This window comes from Euphorbia lathyris, chromosome 10 (genome assembly GCF_963576675.1).
Source record: "Euphorbia lathyris chromosome 10, ddEupLath1.1, whole genome shotgun sequence".
NCBI lineage: Eukaryota > Viridiplantae > Streptophyta > Magnoliopsida > Malpighiales > Euphorbiaceae > Euphorbia > Euphorbia lathyris.
This window is the reverse complement of record NC_088919.1, coordinates 45446591-45463737: the sequence shown is the minus strand read 5'-3', so window position 1 is coordinate 45463737 and position 17147 is coordinate 45446591. Positions and strand designations below refer to the sequence as shown.

At 34.7% G+C, this 17147-nt stretch overlaps 1 protein-coding gene across 2 annotated transcripts; it reads right to left on the bottom strand.

Annotated features, from left to right (window-relative positions):
* Nucleotides 1-2912: 2912 nt before the first annotated feature.
* On the bottom strand, nucleotides 2913-11780 carry LOC136208031 (E3 ubiquitin-protein ligase UPL4). Of its 2 annotated transcripts, XR_010676999.1 has the most exons (19): nucleotides 11633-11780; nucleotides 10424-11117; nucleotides 10180-10290; nucleotides 9922-10035; nucleotides 9671-9829; nucleotides 9422-9583; nucleotides 8287-8442; nucleotides 8088-8209; nucleotides 6853-8002; nucleotides 6637-6735; nucleotides 5214-6443; nucleotides 4913-5137; nucleotides 4727-4831; nucleotides 4026-4106; nucleotides 3864-3932; nucleotides 3654-3782; nucleotides 3466-3549; nucleotides 3181-3366; nucleotides 2913-3087 (listed from the first exon to the last, which is right to left on the bottom strand). XR_010676999.1 is itself a non-coding variant. In XM_065998881.1 (18 exons), exons 2-18 carry the CDS (start codon nucleotides 11057-11059, stop codon nucleotides 3301-3303), a joined length of 4698 nt encoding a protein of 1565 aa, XP_065854953.1. In that variant the 5' UTR covers nucleotides 11060-11117; nucleotides 11633-11780; the 3' UTR covers nucleotides 2913-3300. The 2 variants fall into 2 exon arrangements, 1 of the variants encoding a protein (XP_065854953.1); XM_065998881.1 differs by having other exon boundaries at nucleotides 2913-3366.
* Nucleotides 11781-17147: the final 5367 nt, after the last annotated feature.

The window sequence follows — 17147 nt, the reverse complement described above, 5'->3', positions numbered from 1 at the left end:
TGTGCATATGCAAGTTATATGAACTTTAAATTGTTTCAAATGGATGTTAAGAGTGCATTCCTTAATGGAGTTATAAACGAGGAAGTTTATGTTAATCAGCCTCCAGGGTTTGAGGATCCTAAATTCCCAAACCACGTTTATAAGCTCAAAAAGGCTTTGTATGGTCTCAAGCAAGCACCACGTGCTTGGTATGAGAGGCTGACCAGCTTCCTACTGACTAGAAATTATGTCAGAGGTAAAGCTGATACAACCTTATTCATTAAGAGGAAGGGTAAAGATACCCTGCTGGCTCAAATATATGTTGATGACATTATTTTTGGTGCCACTAACGAGTCAATGTGCAAGGAATTTAGTAAGCAGATGCAGACTGAGTTTGAAATGTCAATGATGGGAGAACTCAATTTCTTCCTTGGACTTCAAATCAAACAAGGGAAAAATGGCATCTTCATCAGTCAGACTAAGTATGCTAAGGAGATATTGAAGAAGTATGAACTTGAGAATTATAAGTCAATATCTACCCCAATGGGCACTGACACTGTCCTCTGCGCTGATGAGAATTGTAAGTCAAACCACCTTTCCACAGTCTAACACATTAAATTTAAATGCTTTGATTTATTTATACTAATGTGTTTGTTCAATGTTGAGTTTATTTATCTATAAGACATTAAGATATAAAGTCTAAAAGCCCATGAGTGGAAGTCAAGCCCAAGTCAACATAATCAAGACCTCACGGCCCAAGAAGATGAAACGAAGTCGTATTAAGCAAAACGACGACTCAGCATGAAGAAGGATCGAGAAGCCTTCTAGCAAAAGCTTCAAGAGGAAGCTGCTGAGTTAAGTGACAAGCAGTCAGGACAGCGGCAGACAAGAATCAACTTGTAGACAAAGTATTTCTACTTTGGGTAAAGTTCAGAAGGCGCAGGAAGCTGTCTGGAAGACTTTGCCAAAAATGTCGAAACATTCTGTTTGCTAGACGAAAAGCTGCCGAGCACTGCCGTGGACAGAAGATGCATGAATCTCATTGGCCAACGACACTGAGCGCGTACTGAGTGACAACGACAGGAAGCCGTTTCCCTCCAACGGTTATTTCGAAATTCGATATAACCGGTGCCTCAAGTGTCACTATAAATAGGCCTCTCATTTGCTTCATTCGATGCAGATCTTCAACTAGTCAAAACGCTGACCAAATTTCTACACGAAGTTCTGTGAGAAAAGCAAAGCAAAAACCTTACACCAATTTCCATTTATCATTTCTAGAAGAATAGAAAGGAGTGGCTGAGTACTCGGTTATAGTACTCAGCGGTAGATATAGGAGTGAGTAGAGGTATAGAGGAATGTACTCTTGTATACTCAGCTTCTATTGTAAAAGGTTTCGTGCTCTACCTTTAAAGAGCTCAGTAGAGAATTCGAAAAGCTCGGAACGAGTTCCGGGGACTGGACGTAGACAGAGAGGCCGAACTAGGATAAGTCTGCTGAGTAATATATTTCTAACCCTTAAACTCTTTTACATATTGCTTGCTATAAAACTGACTAAGTAACGAGCTCACACTGAGTTAAGTATACTAAGAAGCTGAGTTCAGGAATAGACTCTAAGTGCTATTTCCTGACTCAAGGAAAGAAACAGACTTAGTCACAAGTTGACTAAGCTTGTGTCTTCAAATTGCTTAGTCACGCTGTGCAAACCTTTTCATAAGAAAAGAAGTCAGCCTTAACGGACAAATTTTTTTAAATAGTTCCTATCCCCCCCTTGGAACTAACTTGTCACGTTATAAGGGACCAACACTTTTGTCCAAGAAAAAAACATTTTAAGCTCATGATCTTTTATTTTAACAAATTGAGGCACCAATAATTGATTGCACACATTAAGTCCTACTTACTAAAATAGTTAGTTGTGATTATCTAATTCAATGAAAAGAGCGTCCATTTTATCTACATTTAAAATTATATTTTTTTTTTATCATTCGATACAAAGTATTTACAGCTTTTTTTTTTATGAATATATTAAACCTAAAAAATATCTATTTTTAAAATGTTAAAATACAAATTTGAAAATAGATGAAATGAATAACGATAAATTACACAAATTTTACATTCAAAGTTGACTTTTCTTATTATTACAAGTTTAATATACATACATAATTACAATTTGACTTTCCTAGTTATCTTATAATTAATTAAAGTTAAAAAAAAAAGAATATTGTGTGTACATACATTATTGATAATGATGCAAAACACGAGATAATTTTTTTTTTTAACTTTTTAAATTTCATTTTCACGTGTACAAGTGTCGTTAATCTGTTACTAATGAATGATATATGATACATATTTGAAATAGAGATAACAAATTTCATAAGTGCGTAAAACACTACATTAATAATGACCTAAAAATTGACACAACTTTCAAACTTTAGGGATGGAATTAGCTAATTTGCAAACATTAGGAGTATAATTTGTGTCCTTTTATGATGTTAAAAATAAAATTGCTCTTCACTGTCATCAACAATTAAAAGTTTTTTTTGGTAACTTATTCTTTGTGTATCTTTTATAGTTCTGTTATCAACAAAATTTATATAATTCTTCATGTCTTTCATCCAAATTTCTCTTTCTCAATTCAGCAAACAACTTTGGGTACATAACCGCAGAAAAAAAAGCAGTAAATAACTAAGAAGATGCCATGGTTTTCATGAGCAATTTTGTCAATAACATTAGCACCATGTTCTAAACTAAAAATTAGATTTTTTACAACACATTTTACAGAGACCCACTTGACACGACCCGTTTAACATTTATATCATATATAATTATGTAAAATATATAAATCATATCACATGATTATAACACGGTAATCCTAACCCGACACTTCTACTAAAAACTAGGAACCAGAAGTTATTTTTTAAGGTAAATACTAAATATCCAAAGCTTCTATTCTTCATTGCAATAGAAAACAACCAACTATTCTATGGTAAGCATATCTGTACACTAAATTTGTACAAGGAAATGTTGGAAAGTTCTATCCATTCAATTGAAATCCCCATTTTACCCTCTTTCTGTACAACTTCTTTTCTGTAAATCATCATCTACCTGTATCTGCACTTTATGTACACATTCCATCAGAATGTAGTTAGCACAAAAGGCGAGGAGCTTCCTCTCGTTCCACAACAATCAGCTCCGTTTTCCTACCTGTTGATTCCACCAGAGTCAGACGTTCATCGAGCACTCTTCTTTCGTCTCCACCCTGTACAAAGAAAGGCGCCTACTCTAATGATTACAAATTCACAATCTACAAGGCGGCGAGCGAGGCTACGAAAGGTGGAAAGAGCCTTGTCCTTCTGTTATAGCAAACAAAAGCTTCTCTTTCATCCTCTCCTGCACATACATAGATTAGCCGATTAAGATGGTTCAATGTGAATGATTAAGTAGCAAGGAGAATTAGAAATGCATGTTAATGTAGGCAGGCATGGTTACTTTCGACGAGTAAGGAGGCAATTTCAAGTAATTAGCACAAGTCATCACGCTCGGTAGGTCTGCATCTGGACAGTTACTACAATGCTGTAAGAGAAAATCGAGGTGAACAAGATTATTAAACATCGACCAATACAAAATCTCCAAGGAAACAGATGGATGGGAGGCAGAAGGATTTGCGACCCACATACCTTCCGGACAATTGTCAATTTCGGATTCAAAGATGCCAAACCCCCTGGTGGAAGCCGAGGTGCACCAGTTACAAACTGCAGAAAGGCTCGCCTCTGTTCTTGATTGAACTCTTGCATAATTTCCAGTAACTGCAATTCGAATACCAAATTACAAGAGTTTTCTAGAATGTATTATATGAAAAGCGAAAAAAAAAATGCAGGAGAACTGACATTAGTGATAGGAGGACTGCTAACAGTGTATCCATGATCAAACTTGACATGATCCAAAAGCTCGTTAAACTGCATCAACGTAGACAAACAAAACAGTTAACAAAACTTCAAAAGCATACTCAGGAGTTTAGCATGATGCAATCAAATTAATGATATACATACAGCCAAAAAATCACGTTCTCCGCACAGTAATCGCTCTAGTTCTTCCTCAGTGAAAATCTTGAGATGCTTAACTGGAAAAACCTGAAAAGTTAAAATATAGCAGGAATATGAATTAATTCTTTAGTAAAAGATAACAACTGTAAAAAACCATGTAATACACTAGGAATACATGAGATACCATGTAGAGTAAGATGCTACATTGATATATTTTACTTAAGAACAATACACATATATATACAAGGTTCTCCTTCAATCAAGGAGACATTGTAGGCCCCCAGCAGCCAAAAACAATGGTTTAGTTGACTTCGGCATGCTTACATTTATTACATTGACTTACTCTATAACAAAAATCAAAGTCTTCGTGCAACATAGATGATGACAACTAAGCAGGAAAACTGATTGTCTGAAGGAACAGGAGAACTTAAAAGAATAGACAACAATCTATCCGCAAATTAAGTCCTTTAAAACTCGAAGGAAAAACCTAAGATAAACCCTTCTAATTATGATATGAAGATACATTCGTGAAAGGGATAGAGACATACAACCTCCATTCTTATCTGAGATCATCTTCCTCACTTATATACAAGAATATTAAGAGGATTAAACCCAATATTTGGCCCTTGTGGTATCCAAAATTTTGGATACCACATGGGCCAAATATGGGTTTAATCCTATTTAAAATTAATGTGGATGGAACATACCAGATTAAAGCCAGACATGAAAGCTTCAACTTGTCTGGAAATTCCAGCATGTAGCGTAGCATCCACAACGAGGGAAACATATTCCTCCAAGTTATCCATATTTACCTACATAACACAATGAAAAGCTATAACATGCACAGTCAAGTTAATCATTTCATAAAAGCTCATATTCAAGGATGAGTCTACCATCTTGTGATCTGGGTGAAGACAGTAGTCAGGAGACCCAGGAAGAGTGAAGTCAAGACAGAGATCTTCAATTCTGGCATCTCGAAAGATTGCGTCATCTTTAGAACACAGGCTTTCTCCAAAAACTGATCCCCTGCGCTTTTCCCTATTAACTATAGCCTGGAACTCTAGTAGTGTCCTGCCCAGCTCAGGATCAAATGACTGAATGTCGTACAAATTAAGTTCCTACGGAGGGAAAAAGTCAGTAAAGGATATCCAAAATCAACTGTTAACCAGAAGTTAAATGTAATTGGAAGAGCACCTGCTGAATGATGAGCTTGAAAAAGGCATTGGAGAATGAAAGATCCAAGACCCTTCCATCTTGAAGAGCTTTTGCTACAACTTTACCCAAGAGGAAAAACTTCTCAATAACTTCAGAAAACTGTTTTCCATCATTAGAAGTATCCACTGTAGATGGCCATGGACAAGGAAAGAGACCAAAAGAAGACACCAGGATTTCCGAATCCTCCGCCGTCGCTGCAAACGAACTGCGATCCTCCCTCCACATGCCAAGACCAGACTTCTGGAACTCTTGACTGACCAGGGTATAAAATTCCAATGTTGGACCAAGACCACTACCAACTTCTTCCTTATACACCACTTCAATTGGCACTTTAGCATGAGCATAAAGGTCCATCATTTGGGCAGCAGACTCCAGAATCTGGTCACGTGAAACAACAAATTTCTTACGGGGCACACTGCCAGAATTTGACCTGCGTTCTCTTGAAACTCCTGAACTATTATGTGATGTGGCCTGTGGTTGAACTTGCTGAGGTCCAAATGCTGACAACCGGAAATATTTACATCTTACCTCAAAGCTAAATAAAAAGGGGCATGAAGCCATAAGCTGACTACACCACAATGGCATACCACCTACAGACACAGCCAAAGAATCACGCATCTGCTGTTCCAGTTTTTCTGTCAACTTACTGCTCACGAACTCATTCTGTGACACTGAATGAACCACTACTTTAAGATTATCCAAATTATCGATTAGTCCTTCTGAAAATGCACGTGCTCTTTCACAAGACATTAGATGAAACGCAAATCTGTTCAAGCCTTCCAAACTTTTGAGTAGAAAGAGTACATCATAAGTAGGATTTGACTTATCAAATTCAGAAGGGAGTTCATAATTAAAAATTCTGGTGAGAAATGATTTACAGCGCATATAAGCCTCAATGTTATCCAACGTAGAGGAATTTTGAGTTGAACTGTCAAAATCTTGAGGGCTAACATCTTTAGGTTCCACAGAAATTCTATATGTCAGGGTGTATACATGACTCCATAACTTTGCGCCCAAAGTGATTTCATGATCAGCTATCATTTTCTGTTGGAGAATTGCTTGATACAATGTCAATGTCCGGTCCAATTCTCTTCCTTCTAGGTAAAATGCCAGTTTTGGCAAACCATCTTCCTTGCCAGAGAGGGTAGGACACGGACTTTTTCTACTAATATCTTCTCCAGGAGATTCTACTATGCGCTCTACAGAGGCCTGGAATATACAAAGTCACCAGCAATTTAACAGCTACCTAACTAGTGTTTATGATAATAAAGAAATAACCATTACAGTAGAACAAGCAAGCCGTTCACAAGTCGAGGAGACATAATTATAACATCAAGTTTCTAGTTATGCAAATTTGAGATGAATTTAGAATATAAACAGCTGTTAAGGGCAATCTGCTTACAACGTGGGTATCATTTGAAGATGTGGTTTCACCAGGAATTGTCTCATGTAAATTTACTCCTTGTTCTGGTGAAGACTGTAACAAGTTAGGCCTGTCCTCCTGCAAAAAGTAAGCAACAAGACTCCCTAAAGTTTCAACTAGGAAATGAAGAACTGAACAAGAGGGTAAAAGGGTAAGTTAAAAGATTCATTTATCTCATTAGTCCAAAAAAAATACCTGCATCTCAACCATATCGTTAGGTGCACTGTCAGGCTGCATAGGACCTGAAGTTTCACCTTCACTAGAGTTCACATTTGGAGTTGAAAGCTGAATGCTTTCCATTGGCTGGACATCTTGAGCAGCTGTTTCCATTTGTTTGGTTCTTTCTAATCTAACCTTAGGCAACAAAAATCCTTCGATAGCATCCAAAGAAGAAAAAGGGTCAACGGTGACAGCATTATCAGAGTAGTCGGAGAGACATGTTTCCCCTTCTCCCCTCAAGAATCGAACCCTCAGGCATGGGTGAGTAGTGCAATGTCCATTAGGAACAGTAGCAAACCAGTTTCTTTGTTTGGATGAATGACTTAAAATTACAGGGAAATTCTCCAAAGAAGATAGTGCGCTTTGCAATTTCCGTACAAAAATTGATATGGGCAATTCTTCAGCAAGGGTGGAATAAGATGAAAAAAGCCTTGCAAACACTTCAAATCTTTTCTCTACAACATAAAACTGGTCACATCTACCGTCAAATTTCACCTTTTCTCTCAGATACTGACCATTAGATATGTAATCTACCAGAGACTTCACTATTCCACTTTCAATAAATTCAAAAGTGGAAACAGGTTCTTTTCCATTAAGCTTTCCCATTATTTGATGCAATAAACAATAAAAATTCTCTTCATCTTGAAGAGAAGCACCAGCATTGACATGAAAATTCTTCAGGTCACTCAATGAAGCAGATAGAGATTTAAGCTTTTGAAGAATATCTGTCAATCCGTTTTCAGAGTCGCATAATTCTGGAACAAAATAAGTAGTTTTTATATGCTTCGCAAGACTTTGAACGCTATCCTTGTCCAGGTTGCAGGTAGCTGTTTCTGAGGATATAGGGGACTGACCAGTATCAAATGCATAACATAAGCATCTGAGGACAACCTTTGAAACTGACTTCTGACTAGAATCAGAAGAAAGGTGAATGCTATCAAACACCGGGAAATTTGATACCGAACATTTTTCTGGCATCATTAAGGCATCAATTGCAAAAAAGACACCTTCCTTAACGAAAGAGTTCAAAAAAACATCTGAAAGTTTTTGCAGAATTATCTCAGCAATTTGCAGAGCTAATATCAACACGTGATGATCCTTCCGTGAACAAACTCCAGCCAAGAAACTGACAGATCACAAGATGAATTTTGTCAAGTTCATTATATACATTCGAACACATCCTAATTAAATATGAAAAATTACACGTTTACCTTGAAATGTTTGCATTCTTAAGTGACTCAACAAGCATGTCCGATTTACTGTAATAAACCAACTTTTTCATGACAGATAGACAGCCATAGCAGACATATAAATTTGCTCCAGAATTAACCACCTGTTTTCAGAGAGAAGGAAAAATCAGAAAAAATGATATGGAATCTGTGAAGTAAGTGCGAAGTATCAGATAACAACCTGGACCAACATGGGCAGTATGTCAGAACTAAATTGATGCATCATATCAGGGTGATCAACTAAGAATGATTCTTTCTCTGTCATCTCTTGCGGAACGTCTTGATTCTTTGCTACATGAGGCAAAAGCTCATTTAGCAACTTCAGCACTTCATGTACCTAAGGGAATAACATTGACAATCTCCACTTTAATAACAATAGTATAGTATACAATTTAATCAAAATCCATATAAAAACACAATCCATAAGGACCAATGCTCAAGGTGACATTGATAGTTAATTTAAGAATTAAACCCCTATTTAGCCCCAACTAAAAAAAAAACCCTATTTGGCCCCTGTGGTATCCAAAATTTTGTCAATTGGCCCTTGTGGTTTAATTTGATAACATTTGTCCCCTAGAGTATTCCCATAGGTGACATTTAACCTATTTTGAATGGAAAACTAGCGGATTTGTTAAATTTTTTGCCACATGACACAATTTTTTGACACGTGACATGTAAATATAACAATTTTTTGATTTTTTTTTCTATATACACTTATTATGTGGATAAAAAGAAATAATATTAATTCCTTGTTTATCTACATATTAAATCTATATGGAAAAAAAATGAATTCAATTGTCACGTGTCAAAAATTGTGTCATGTGGAAAAGTTTAATAAATCGGTTAATTTTCCACCCAACATGGGTCACCTACGGGAATAATTCAAGGGGCAAATGTTACCAAATGATACCACAAAGGGCAAATGACAAAATTTTGGATAGCACACGAGCCAAATATGGATTTAATCCCTTGATTTAAAAAAAAAAAATTAACTGTCTTGACTACAAATCTACTGGAATCCCCACATACAAAATATTCAAACCTGCAGCCTGAGTAACTATTTTCCTAATTACTGTGATTTTATTCATCAAAACGACCAATTATCTCTTCTTTGCTTTAAAATCTTAATAATTTCAGAAATTTCACCAAATATATCCATTAAGTTTCTACTAAGCTCTATTTTCACATATTTAATTATCCGTTAAAAGAACACAGTAGCATTAGTGGTGTTGTGATCCCTAAAAGTTAAATAACTAAATTACTTTGCCAAAAGAGAGAAACTAAAACAAAAAACTTCATTTAGTTCTTGATGAAACCTGGTTTCCATGCCCATCTACTGCATGGAGTGAAGACATTCCGTGAGAGACGTCATACGTAGCCAGTATGTCCTTCAAAATTCTGCTTACGTTAAGCTCGTGAAGGGTCCTGAAAGCCACAATTGAACCAGAAGAAAGTTTGACAAGAAGCTCAATCAGACCCTGCCAACAAAATGGAAACACAGACCTTGAGAGACAATTAAAAATGTGATAATATAATGTCAAACTTGATTCGTACAGACACCATACATTGTATATTGTTTGGGATAGAGTTGTTCGGCTATTCAAGTCTATTAGATGCATAGCTTGATTAATTAGTCCATGCTTACAAAGTTCATCCAGCATCTCAGATGACTTACTAACACGCTCCGCTATTTTCATCAAGCAAATAACCACATTCTCAACAAGCTGAAAATTGACACAAAAATATGCTTTTGTAAGATAAAATGGAACATTTAACAAACAAATAATCACTTGAAACCATCCCAAATAGTCCTTACCTGTTGATCCTCATACTGCAGAAGATTGCATAAAATCGGAACAGCCTCCATACAAGAAGGACATTCTGTTGGTAGTTTCTTACATACGTTGACCACTGTTGAAAGTGCAACTCTCTAAAAAAAGACACAAAAGGAAATAAAGATCAAGAATCAAATCCGCCATGCCAAAGCAATTAAAGATAGAGTCAAAGATAGTAAATGATGAAAATAAGAAGTATAACCAAATACTGCAACCAATAATTTTCCATTTCTACTTACTTGTACACTTGTCGAGAAGAAGTCGATAAAACTTAGAACAGCCATGATTGCCCCACCCTGTAGACACACCAGTGGTTGCTCCCGAGATATTTTTTCCAAAGCTTGCAAACACTGCAGCAACAAATTATTTTCAATCATCATTACCGAAAGGTCTTTTCCGTAAAAGTAATAATAGTTAAAACTGAAAATAAAATATTAAAAACTGTGCATTGAAGACTATTCACAGAAAAAATAAAATACAAACCTGTTCAGCAACATCTAAGTACTCAATGGCCATTAGCTGCTGACAAAGAACAGCGACTGCATCATGTTTAACAAGATAAGTTGAAGCTCGAGGAAAGACATCACAGAGATAAGTTAAAGCCCTTATAGCCAACAACATTATATCTGGATTGCTGTCATGTCTAGCAAACTGAACAAGAACTGGGGCTAATGAGTCTGCCATCATACTTGAAAGAGAATCCTCAGTAGAAAATGACAGCACTTCACACAACTCAGTAAGAGCAGCTAATTGCCCAGAAGGTTCAATCCCATCCGTTAAATTTGACAAAGCACACCTCAATTTTGCGTGATCACCAAATGATCTATGCCTCTGCAAACTACGCAAAGTACTGTGTCTTGGTACTGCATCATCAGAGTCACATGAGCCATAAGCTGACTCTCTTTCATGCTCATCTTCCTCTGAATGGCTAGAAGCTGAACCAGAGGATGAAGTCTCCATGTCAGCTTCATGAGTTTCAGGCGTTGAACTTGTGGAATTTATATTGGTTTGAATTGATGAGTTAGACGAACTTGGTCTAAACTCCAATGAACTACAAGCTCTCTTATCTGCTGGAAAATTATCAATTATCTCTGCCCTCTTATGCCCACGGTTCCCCATTGTTTTCTTCTAGTTCTTAATCCAATGAAAAACCCTTTTTCAACATAGAAATTCAAACCTACAGAAAAACCACTTTCCATCAGTTAAACCAGTGTACATACAAACAGCACTCTGATTCTCAAAAGTTCACAACAATAAGTCCCTAAAAGATCAAATCAAGCATATCACAAAAACCTTACTGGAGAATTACCCAAACAGAATCAATGATTTTTTTTTTACTTTTCACAGTCAAAACTTCTATTTGATTAAGCATTAACATTGCTGATGAATCCATAAACCAACAACAAAATAACTTATAGCTCAAACACACTGATAGAACAGAAAATAATCTTTGTTACTAAAAAAAGAGCGTATTAAACAATAATAGATTCATAAAATAAAATAAAAATATTTACGCTTCCACACCAAAAATAATAATAATCCGTAACTTGAATTTACACATGAACAGATACAATACAAGTGATACCAATGGCAGAAACAAAGGACAAGATAGCAAAATTCAAAGTAGAAAAAAATATGTGGATTAAGAGAGAATGATAATCAGTAGTTATATGATAATACATAATTAAGTACCTAGAAATTGTTGTATAGCGGCCTTCGATGAATCGAAGACCTGAGTATCCAAAAGAAATTTAGGGATTTCGCTGCAAGGATTGTTTCTGATTATTTTGGCTGATGTTGATGTTGATGATGATGATGGAAACAGAGGATGAGAAAGGGAGGCGTGAATTTATTTATTTATTCTATATATATATATATATATATATATATATATATATATATATATATTATTATATAATGAAGAAGAGTGTAAATCCAATTAGAATACTAAGTTAATTGTAATTAAGCTTCTACTTCAATACGATTAAGATCATATACAAAAAAGAATATCTCTATCTTTTTTTTAGCCTTTGTTTTAGAGTTTATAGAATGTAAACGAGGTTAAATGTTTAATTTCGTTTGAGAGTTTAAATATGGAGAGGAAAGAAAGTTAAATTTAATCTGCGGAGATAAAAAAAATTAAAAAACTTTACGTTACTCTCATTAACTCCCAATTTGGAGGTTAGAGTTTGGAGGTTAAAGAAAGTAAACATTTAACTTCCATCAACCTTTGTTTACTCTAAAAAAACAACTTCCAAACAAGGTTAATTTGATATTTAACCTTCCATTACTCTCATTTACTTCCATTAACCCTCTTCCAAATAAGGGTTTAGTTACAAGCAATTTGCTCTAACATTATAAGGGATTGTTTGGTTATTTATTATTTATTATTTACGATAAATATTAGATAATAAATTTCCAATTAATGACAAAGCGTTATTCCCCTAAAAGAATGATTAATGATAATTAATATAGGATTAATGCAAGATTAGTGATAATTAATACAAGATTAATGATAATTAATACATGATCAATGTGGAATTAATGGAGAATTAATGACAATTAAGATTGATAAACGTTCAGATCTATCCTTGGGGTAAATGTGTAAAAACATAGGAAGTGAATGAGTCCCTAGCATTATACCGCGCCATGTGGATTATAACAAGATACGCCGTTAATAAAGATACGCGCCAAAGAAGGATTAGTCATCCAAAAATTTGCTATCCATACTCTTATGGATAAGGACCCGCCGACGAATCTTCAGGGCTGTTACAAAGATGCCAAAGGACAAAATGGCATTAGTGTTCGTAATTATGAGAACTGTTACATAACGGTTAATAACCATCAAGAAGTAATTAACAACATGACTCTTCATCTGCTTCTTCATCAATGATAAAGGTTATAGAAATCTATACAAATACCCCAGCTTCCTGGGATCAAAGATACACTTACCGCTTCCTGCATACTCTTGTGATTATTTTTATTATTCTCAAATACTATACTGACTTTGGCATCGAAGTGTCCCCCACCGTTCCCACCGGCACCTCACAAGGAGGGGATCACGATCAAGATTTTTTTATCATTTATCAATTGGTGCGATGAGCATGAACTCTAACAAATAAAAGATGTATCGAGTTTCACAATGGACAAAACAACGGAGGCGACAAAGTAAAAACTCTGACCTCAAACATTGGCTCTATCAGCACAAATGAATCTATCCAAAGATATGGATCTCTGTATATTGGTGGGAAAAAGGTTACCTACATTGATCTGAAATTGATTATGACAAACAATATAAGTTTATTCTCCTTTCTTGCTTCATTTTAATCGAATAAATTGGAAGTTCACTACCATTGTGAAATGCTATGAATGTCATATATATTATTAAGACGTGTCTAATAAATTATGAAGGTTAAATCAACCATTAAGATGAATCTTCATTAAATCTTCGGACACAATATACATCACATTTCTATGCATGACAAGTGTAATATGCCTTTGTCATTGAATTAGAACAAAATGCATGTATAAGGCACATAAGCATGGAACTTTATAAAAAAATTATTCATTCCAAGACTATCCTGTCATTTGATATCAAAATGACACAGGGGCTCGGGTAATTGTAGATGATCTAGGTATGATCAATTTTTTTTTAATAAACATACATATAATTATTAAAAGCCATTATACGTAGATAAGTTACCAAATTGGGTAAACAAACTTTCCTGAATGAGAACATAATTTATGCAAGCCTACATGTCATACAAGGTTTTTAGGATGTACATAAAGCTTTTTAATGATCTTTGAATGATATTAGTATATGGATTCATTGTTGGAAAATTTTGAATAAAATTATTATATTAATTTATATACCAGCAAATACCTCCTTTCATGAACAGTCATGTCCGTTGTGTACAGTCGTGTTTGTACGTGAACAGTCGTGTCTGTTCGTGTACAGTCATGTTCGTTCGTGAAAAGACATATCCTTTCAAGTTCTATTTATATAGAATGAATTGTCAAATTAAAAAAAACGGTTAGAAAACAAATTCTCTGGAATTTTTCCTACTTATCAGTCTGTTCATAATGTCTTGTTTTCCTACTCCGGTGATAACTAGGCTACACACGGTTTGAGTTCGCTTGCGTAATCTGTTGTATCCTGAGAGACGATCGTCAATAGCGACGACATCGTCTTAAGGAAACTGCTAATACATGCCTCAGATTTGTCTCTCTCTTTTCTTTTAATTTCTAATTTTATTGTTCATGTGTTTTTCTGTGTTCGTTTTATTTTTTAGTTAATCACATCCTACATTTTTAAGACATGCGTAATCGTTTGTCTAACATTCACAACACTGGCTATAATTTATATTTTTCATTTGCCACATCATTTCTTACATTATCAGGTCAAAGTCTTTGATTTGCTAATGGTGATAACTACAATAATTTTTTTGATAAAAAAACCACAGTCTTCCATCTGCAAAACAATGTAACCACAAAGTTTCCTTTGAAACCAACACTAACTTAAATAAGAGCATTTTTATCAAGATGATATTAAGGTAAGATGAGAATAATAATAAGTTTGTGATATATATCTATGAGACACTTTTTTGGTGTCTCAGTTTCCAATTATTAGAAATCGAACTCAAAATTTTCAACTTAAACAACTTGAGATTCTTACCATTCAAACCAATTTTAATCAGTATATTTTATACTCATTAGTTCTATTATTATTATTCTATTATTGAGTTATATATATATATATATATATAAAGTTTGCTGCTAGTATTGTGATTGTCATTTCTATATCTTAAATATAAATGAAATCTGATGTGATGTTATATAATAATTAAGTTGACAAAGTACTGTGTTGTCCCTAATTTTTCTAATGATGCAAGTGTTGGTGTGCCCTAGTTCATAGGCATTGGTTCTTATAAAATGTATTTGTGTCACATTAATAAAGACATTAATCTAGTTCATTTATATCTTGTGCTATAATATGAATAGAGAATCCATTGATTGATAATCGTAAAACCATATCCCAAGTTTATTCTATCATGAGAATGATTAGGACCATAGACTTGTATATTCGATGACTGTATGGTAGTAATTGATACTAGCCATAGCACTTGATAAGTCAGTTGTGAATATGGGTACATGTTGTATACATGTGACTGGATCGATCCGCTCGAGAAAACTACATGGTGGTTGTGTCATTAGTTTTCTTAAGTAGGTCTCTAACTGTCTTCAGACCAGATTTCATTATAATATCGATGTGGGATCCGGTTCACTTTGACATACGCCTAACAGGTCTGTAACAGGATGCCAAATACGGGTATGATTGGGTGAACAGGTGACCGCATTGGTATTGATAGTGAAGTGATGGAATTACCACTCACATAATACTGAGATGATATCATAGGCCACTTGATAAGTGAGATTGATAAGTGTGTGGCCACACCCAGATAAGTAGTTTACTTATCTGATTCATTAATCTACTTAAGATTAAGAAATATCATAAACATCAGAGAGGATGACAGCCGCCATGCCTCTAGTTTATAATATCGATATCAAATGGTAAAAGACGTTAAGAGATAACTACAGGGTCTCTACATCTTTAGACTGCTGAAACTCTGTCTTAGTTAGGGGCAGTAATGGTTTGCTAGAACCCACTTACTGTCTGTGAGCCATGAGCCCACTGCTAGCTAAGGACAGTCCCATAGGATCGTGCACATCGAACATCTGAGTTAGAACTTATAGAACGGTACATTGGAGAGATAGAATTAATTAATGGATTGACAGTAAAATGTCAAGGTAATCAATTGGTGGTTAATTAATTGATTAATTGATACTATATATCAAGGTAATTAATTAATGGTCTTAAGTGTTGAGTATTTAATTGATTAATTAGTTTGCGCGATGTAATTAGTTAATTTGTAAATTAATGAAATTGCATTCGGTGAATAATTAATTAGATCAATACGTTAATTTATTAATTAGTGTTATTCATTTAATTGGGGTAATTAAATTTAATCTAATTATAATTAATTGCATAGAATAAATATTATTGGTATTTATTTATGTAATTAGATTAAGATTGGATTAGTATTGTAATTAACCAATTAACCCTAAAACAATTAGGTTTAGGAATACACTACATATATAAATTAAAACACTCTAAAACTAATTAACCTAATTCATATTCGGCCACTATATTCTTGGAAGAAGAATTTCGGCAGAAACAAAAATATGAGTTTGAGATAGTGGGATTTTCTTGGATTTTTACAAAATCTCTCCAGTTGTTCTTCGTTCTTCGGCTAGCACCGGTTCTGGCTCAATAGCTGTTCGTGCACCTGACTACGGAGATCTTACTACCTTGTGGATTCTTCAGCCGTCTCTAGAAGAGACAGTCCGGGTATGTTTATATCCTTAAACAGATCAAAAGGTTTTATTCAGTCAATGGTTAACGGACAAAGATCAAGCTATAAGGGATTAGAAATAAATTTTAAACCGCAATTCCGCTGCGCTACAGTTGATTAACTGGCTATAATCCCTAACAGCAAGTTGCGCAAATTCTATGCTAAAATCTGAAAGTGGACATGCATGCTTCAATGTATCATTTCTGAAATGAGATTGAGTTAATTGCTACCTCAATCACCATCATTTTTTAGGCGTTAAAAATGTGAGGTTCGTTTCATTCTTACCTTCATCGTCATTCTTTTAAGGTAACTCTATGCTCATACCTTTTACTCCACAGCGTCTTGACCGAATCATTACAAGTCCAACAACTTTGACATGGTTCATCCCAAACCAACACATCATACTTAGAAAGTCCCAATTATAACAGTCTTATCCAATACTATATAGGTATTATCTATTTTAGTTGAAGTCCTATTTCTTTTTTTTAATCTCGTAACTGTAAAAAGCATCTACGTATATTAGAAACATACTTTACTTACATAGTTCAATCAGGTTCTCTCTATTTCTAATGTAGGAATCACTTCTTCCTACCCTCATTGCCATCTTTTAGATCAATTTCTCGCTCAAATCTTCTACCTCGTGCACGGCTCCTCAGAATTTGTTGTAGCATATATCTTGATTAACTCTCTAAAATGAAATGAAATGTGATGTAATCTTATATAATATTATCTCTCTTTGTCCAAGAAGTTGACCAAAAACTAATGTGATGTCCCTAATTTTTTATTTCTGCAAA

Excerpts from the sequence above, each read along its gene's own strand:
- LOC136208031 (XM_065998881.1), bottom strand. The coding sequence starts at position 11,059 with ATGGGGAACCGTGGGCATAAGAGGGCAGAGATAATTGATAATTTTCCA. Across the intron at positions 9,584-9,670 it reads TATCCCAAACAATATACAAT|GGTCTGATTGAGCTTCTTGT; the intron begins GTATGGTGTCTG and ends TTTTGTTGGCAG. Across the intron at positions 8,443-9,421 it reads TAGATGGGCATGGAAACCAG|GTACATGAAGTGCTGAAGTT; the intron begins GTTTCATCAAGA and ends TTATTCCCTTAG.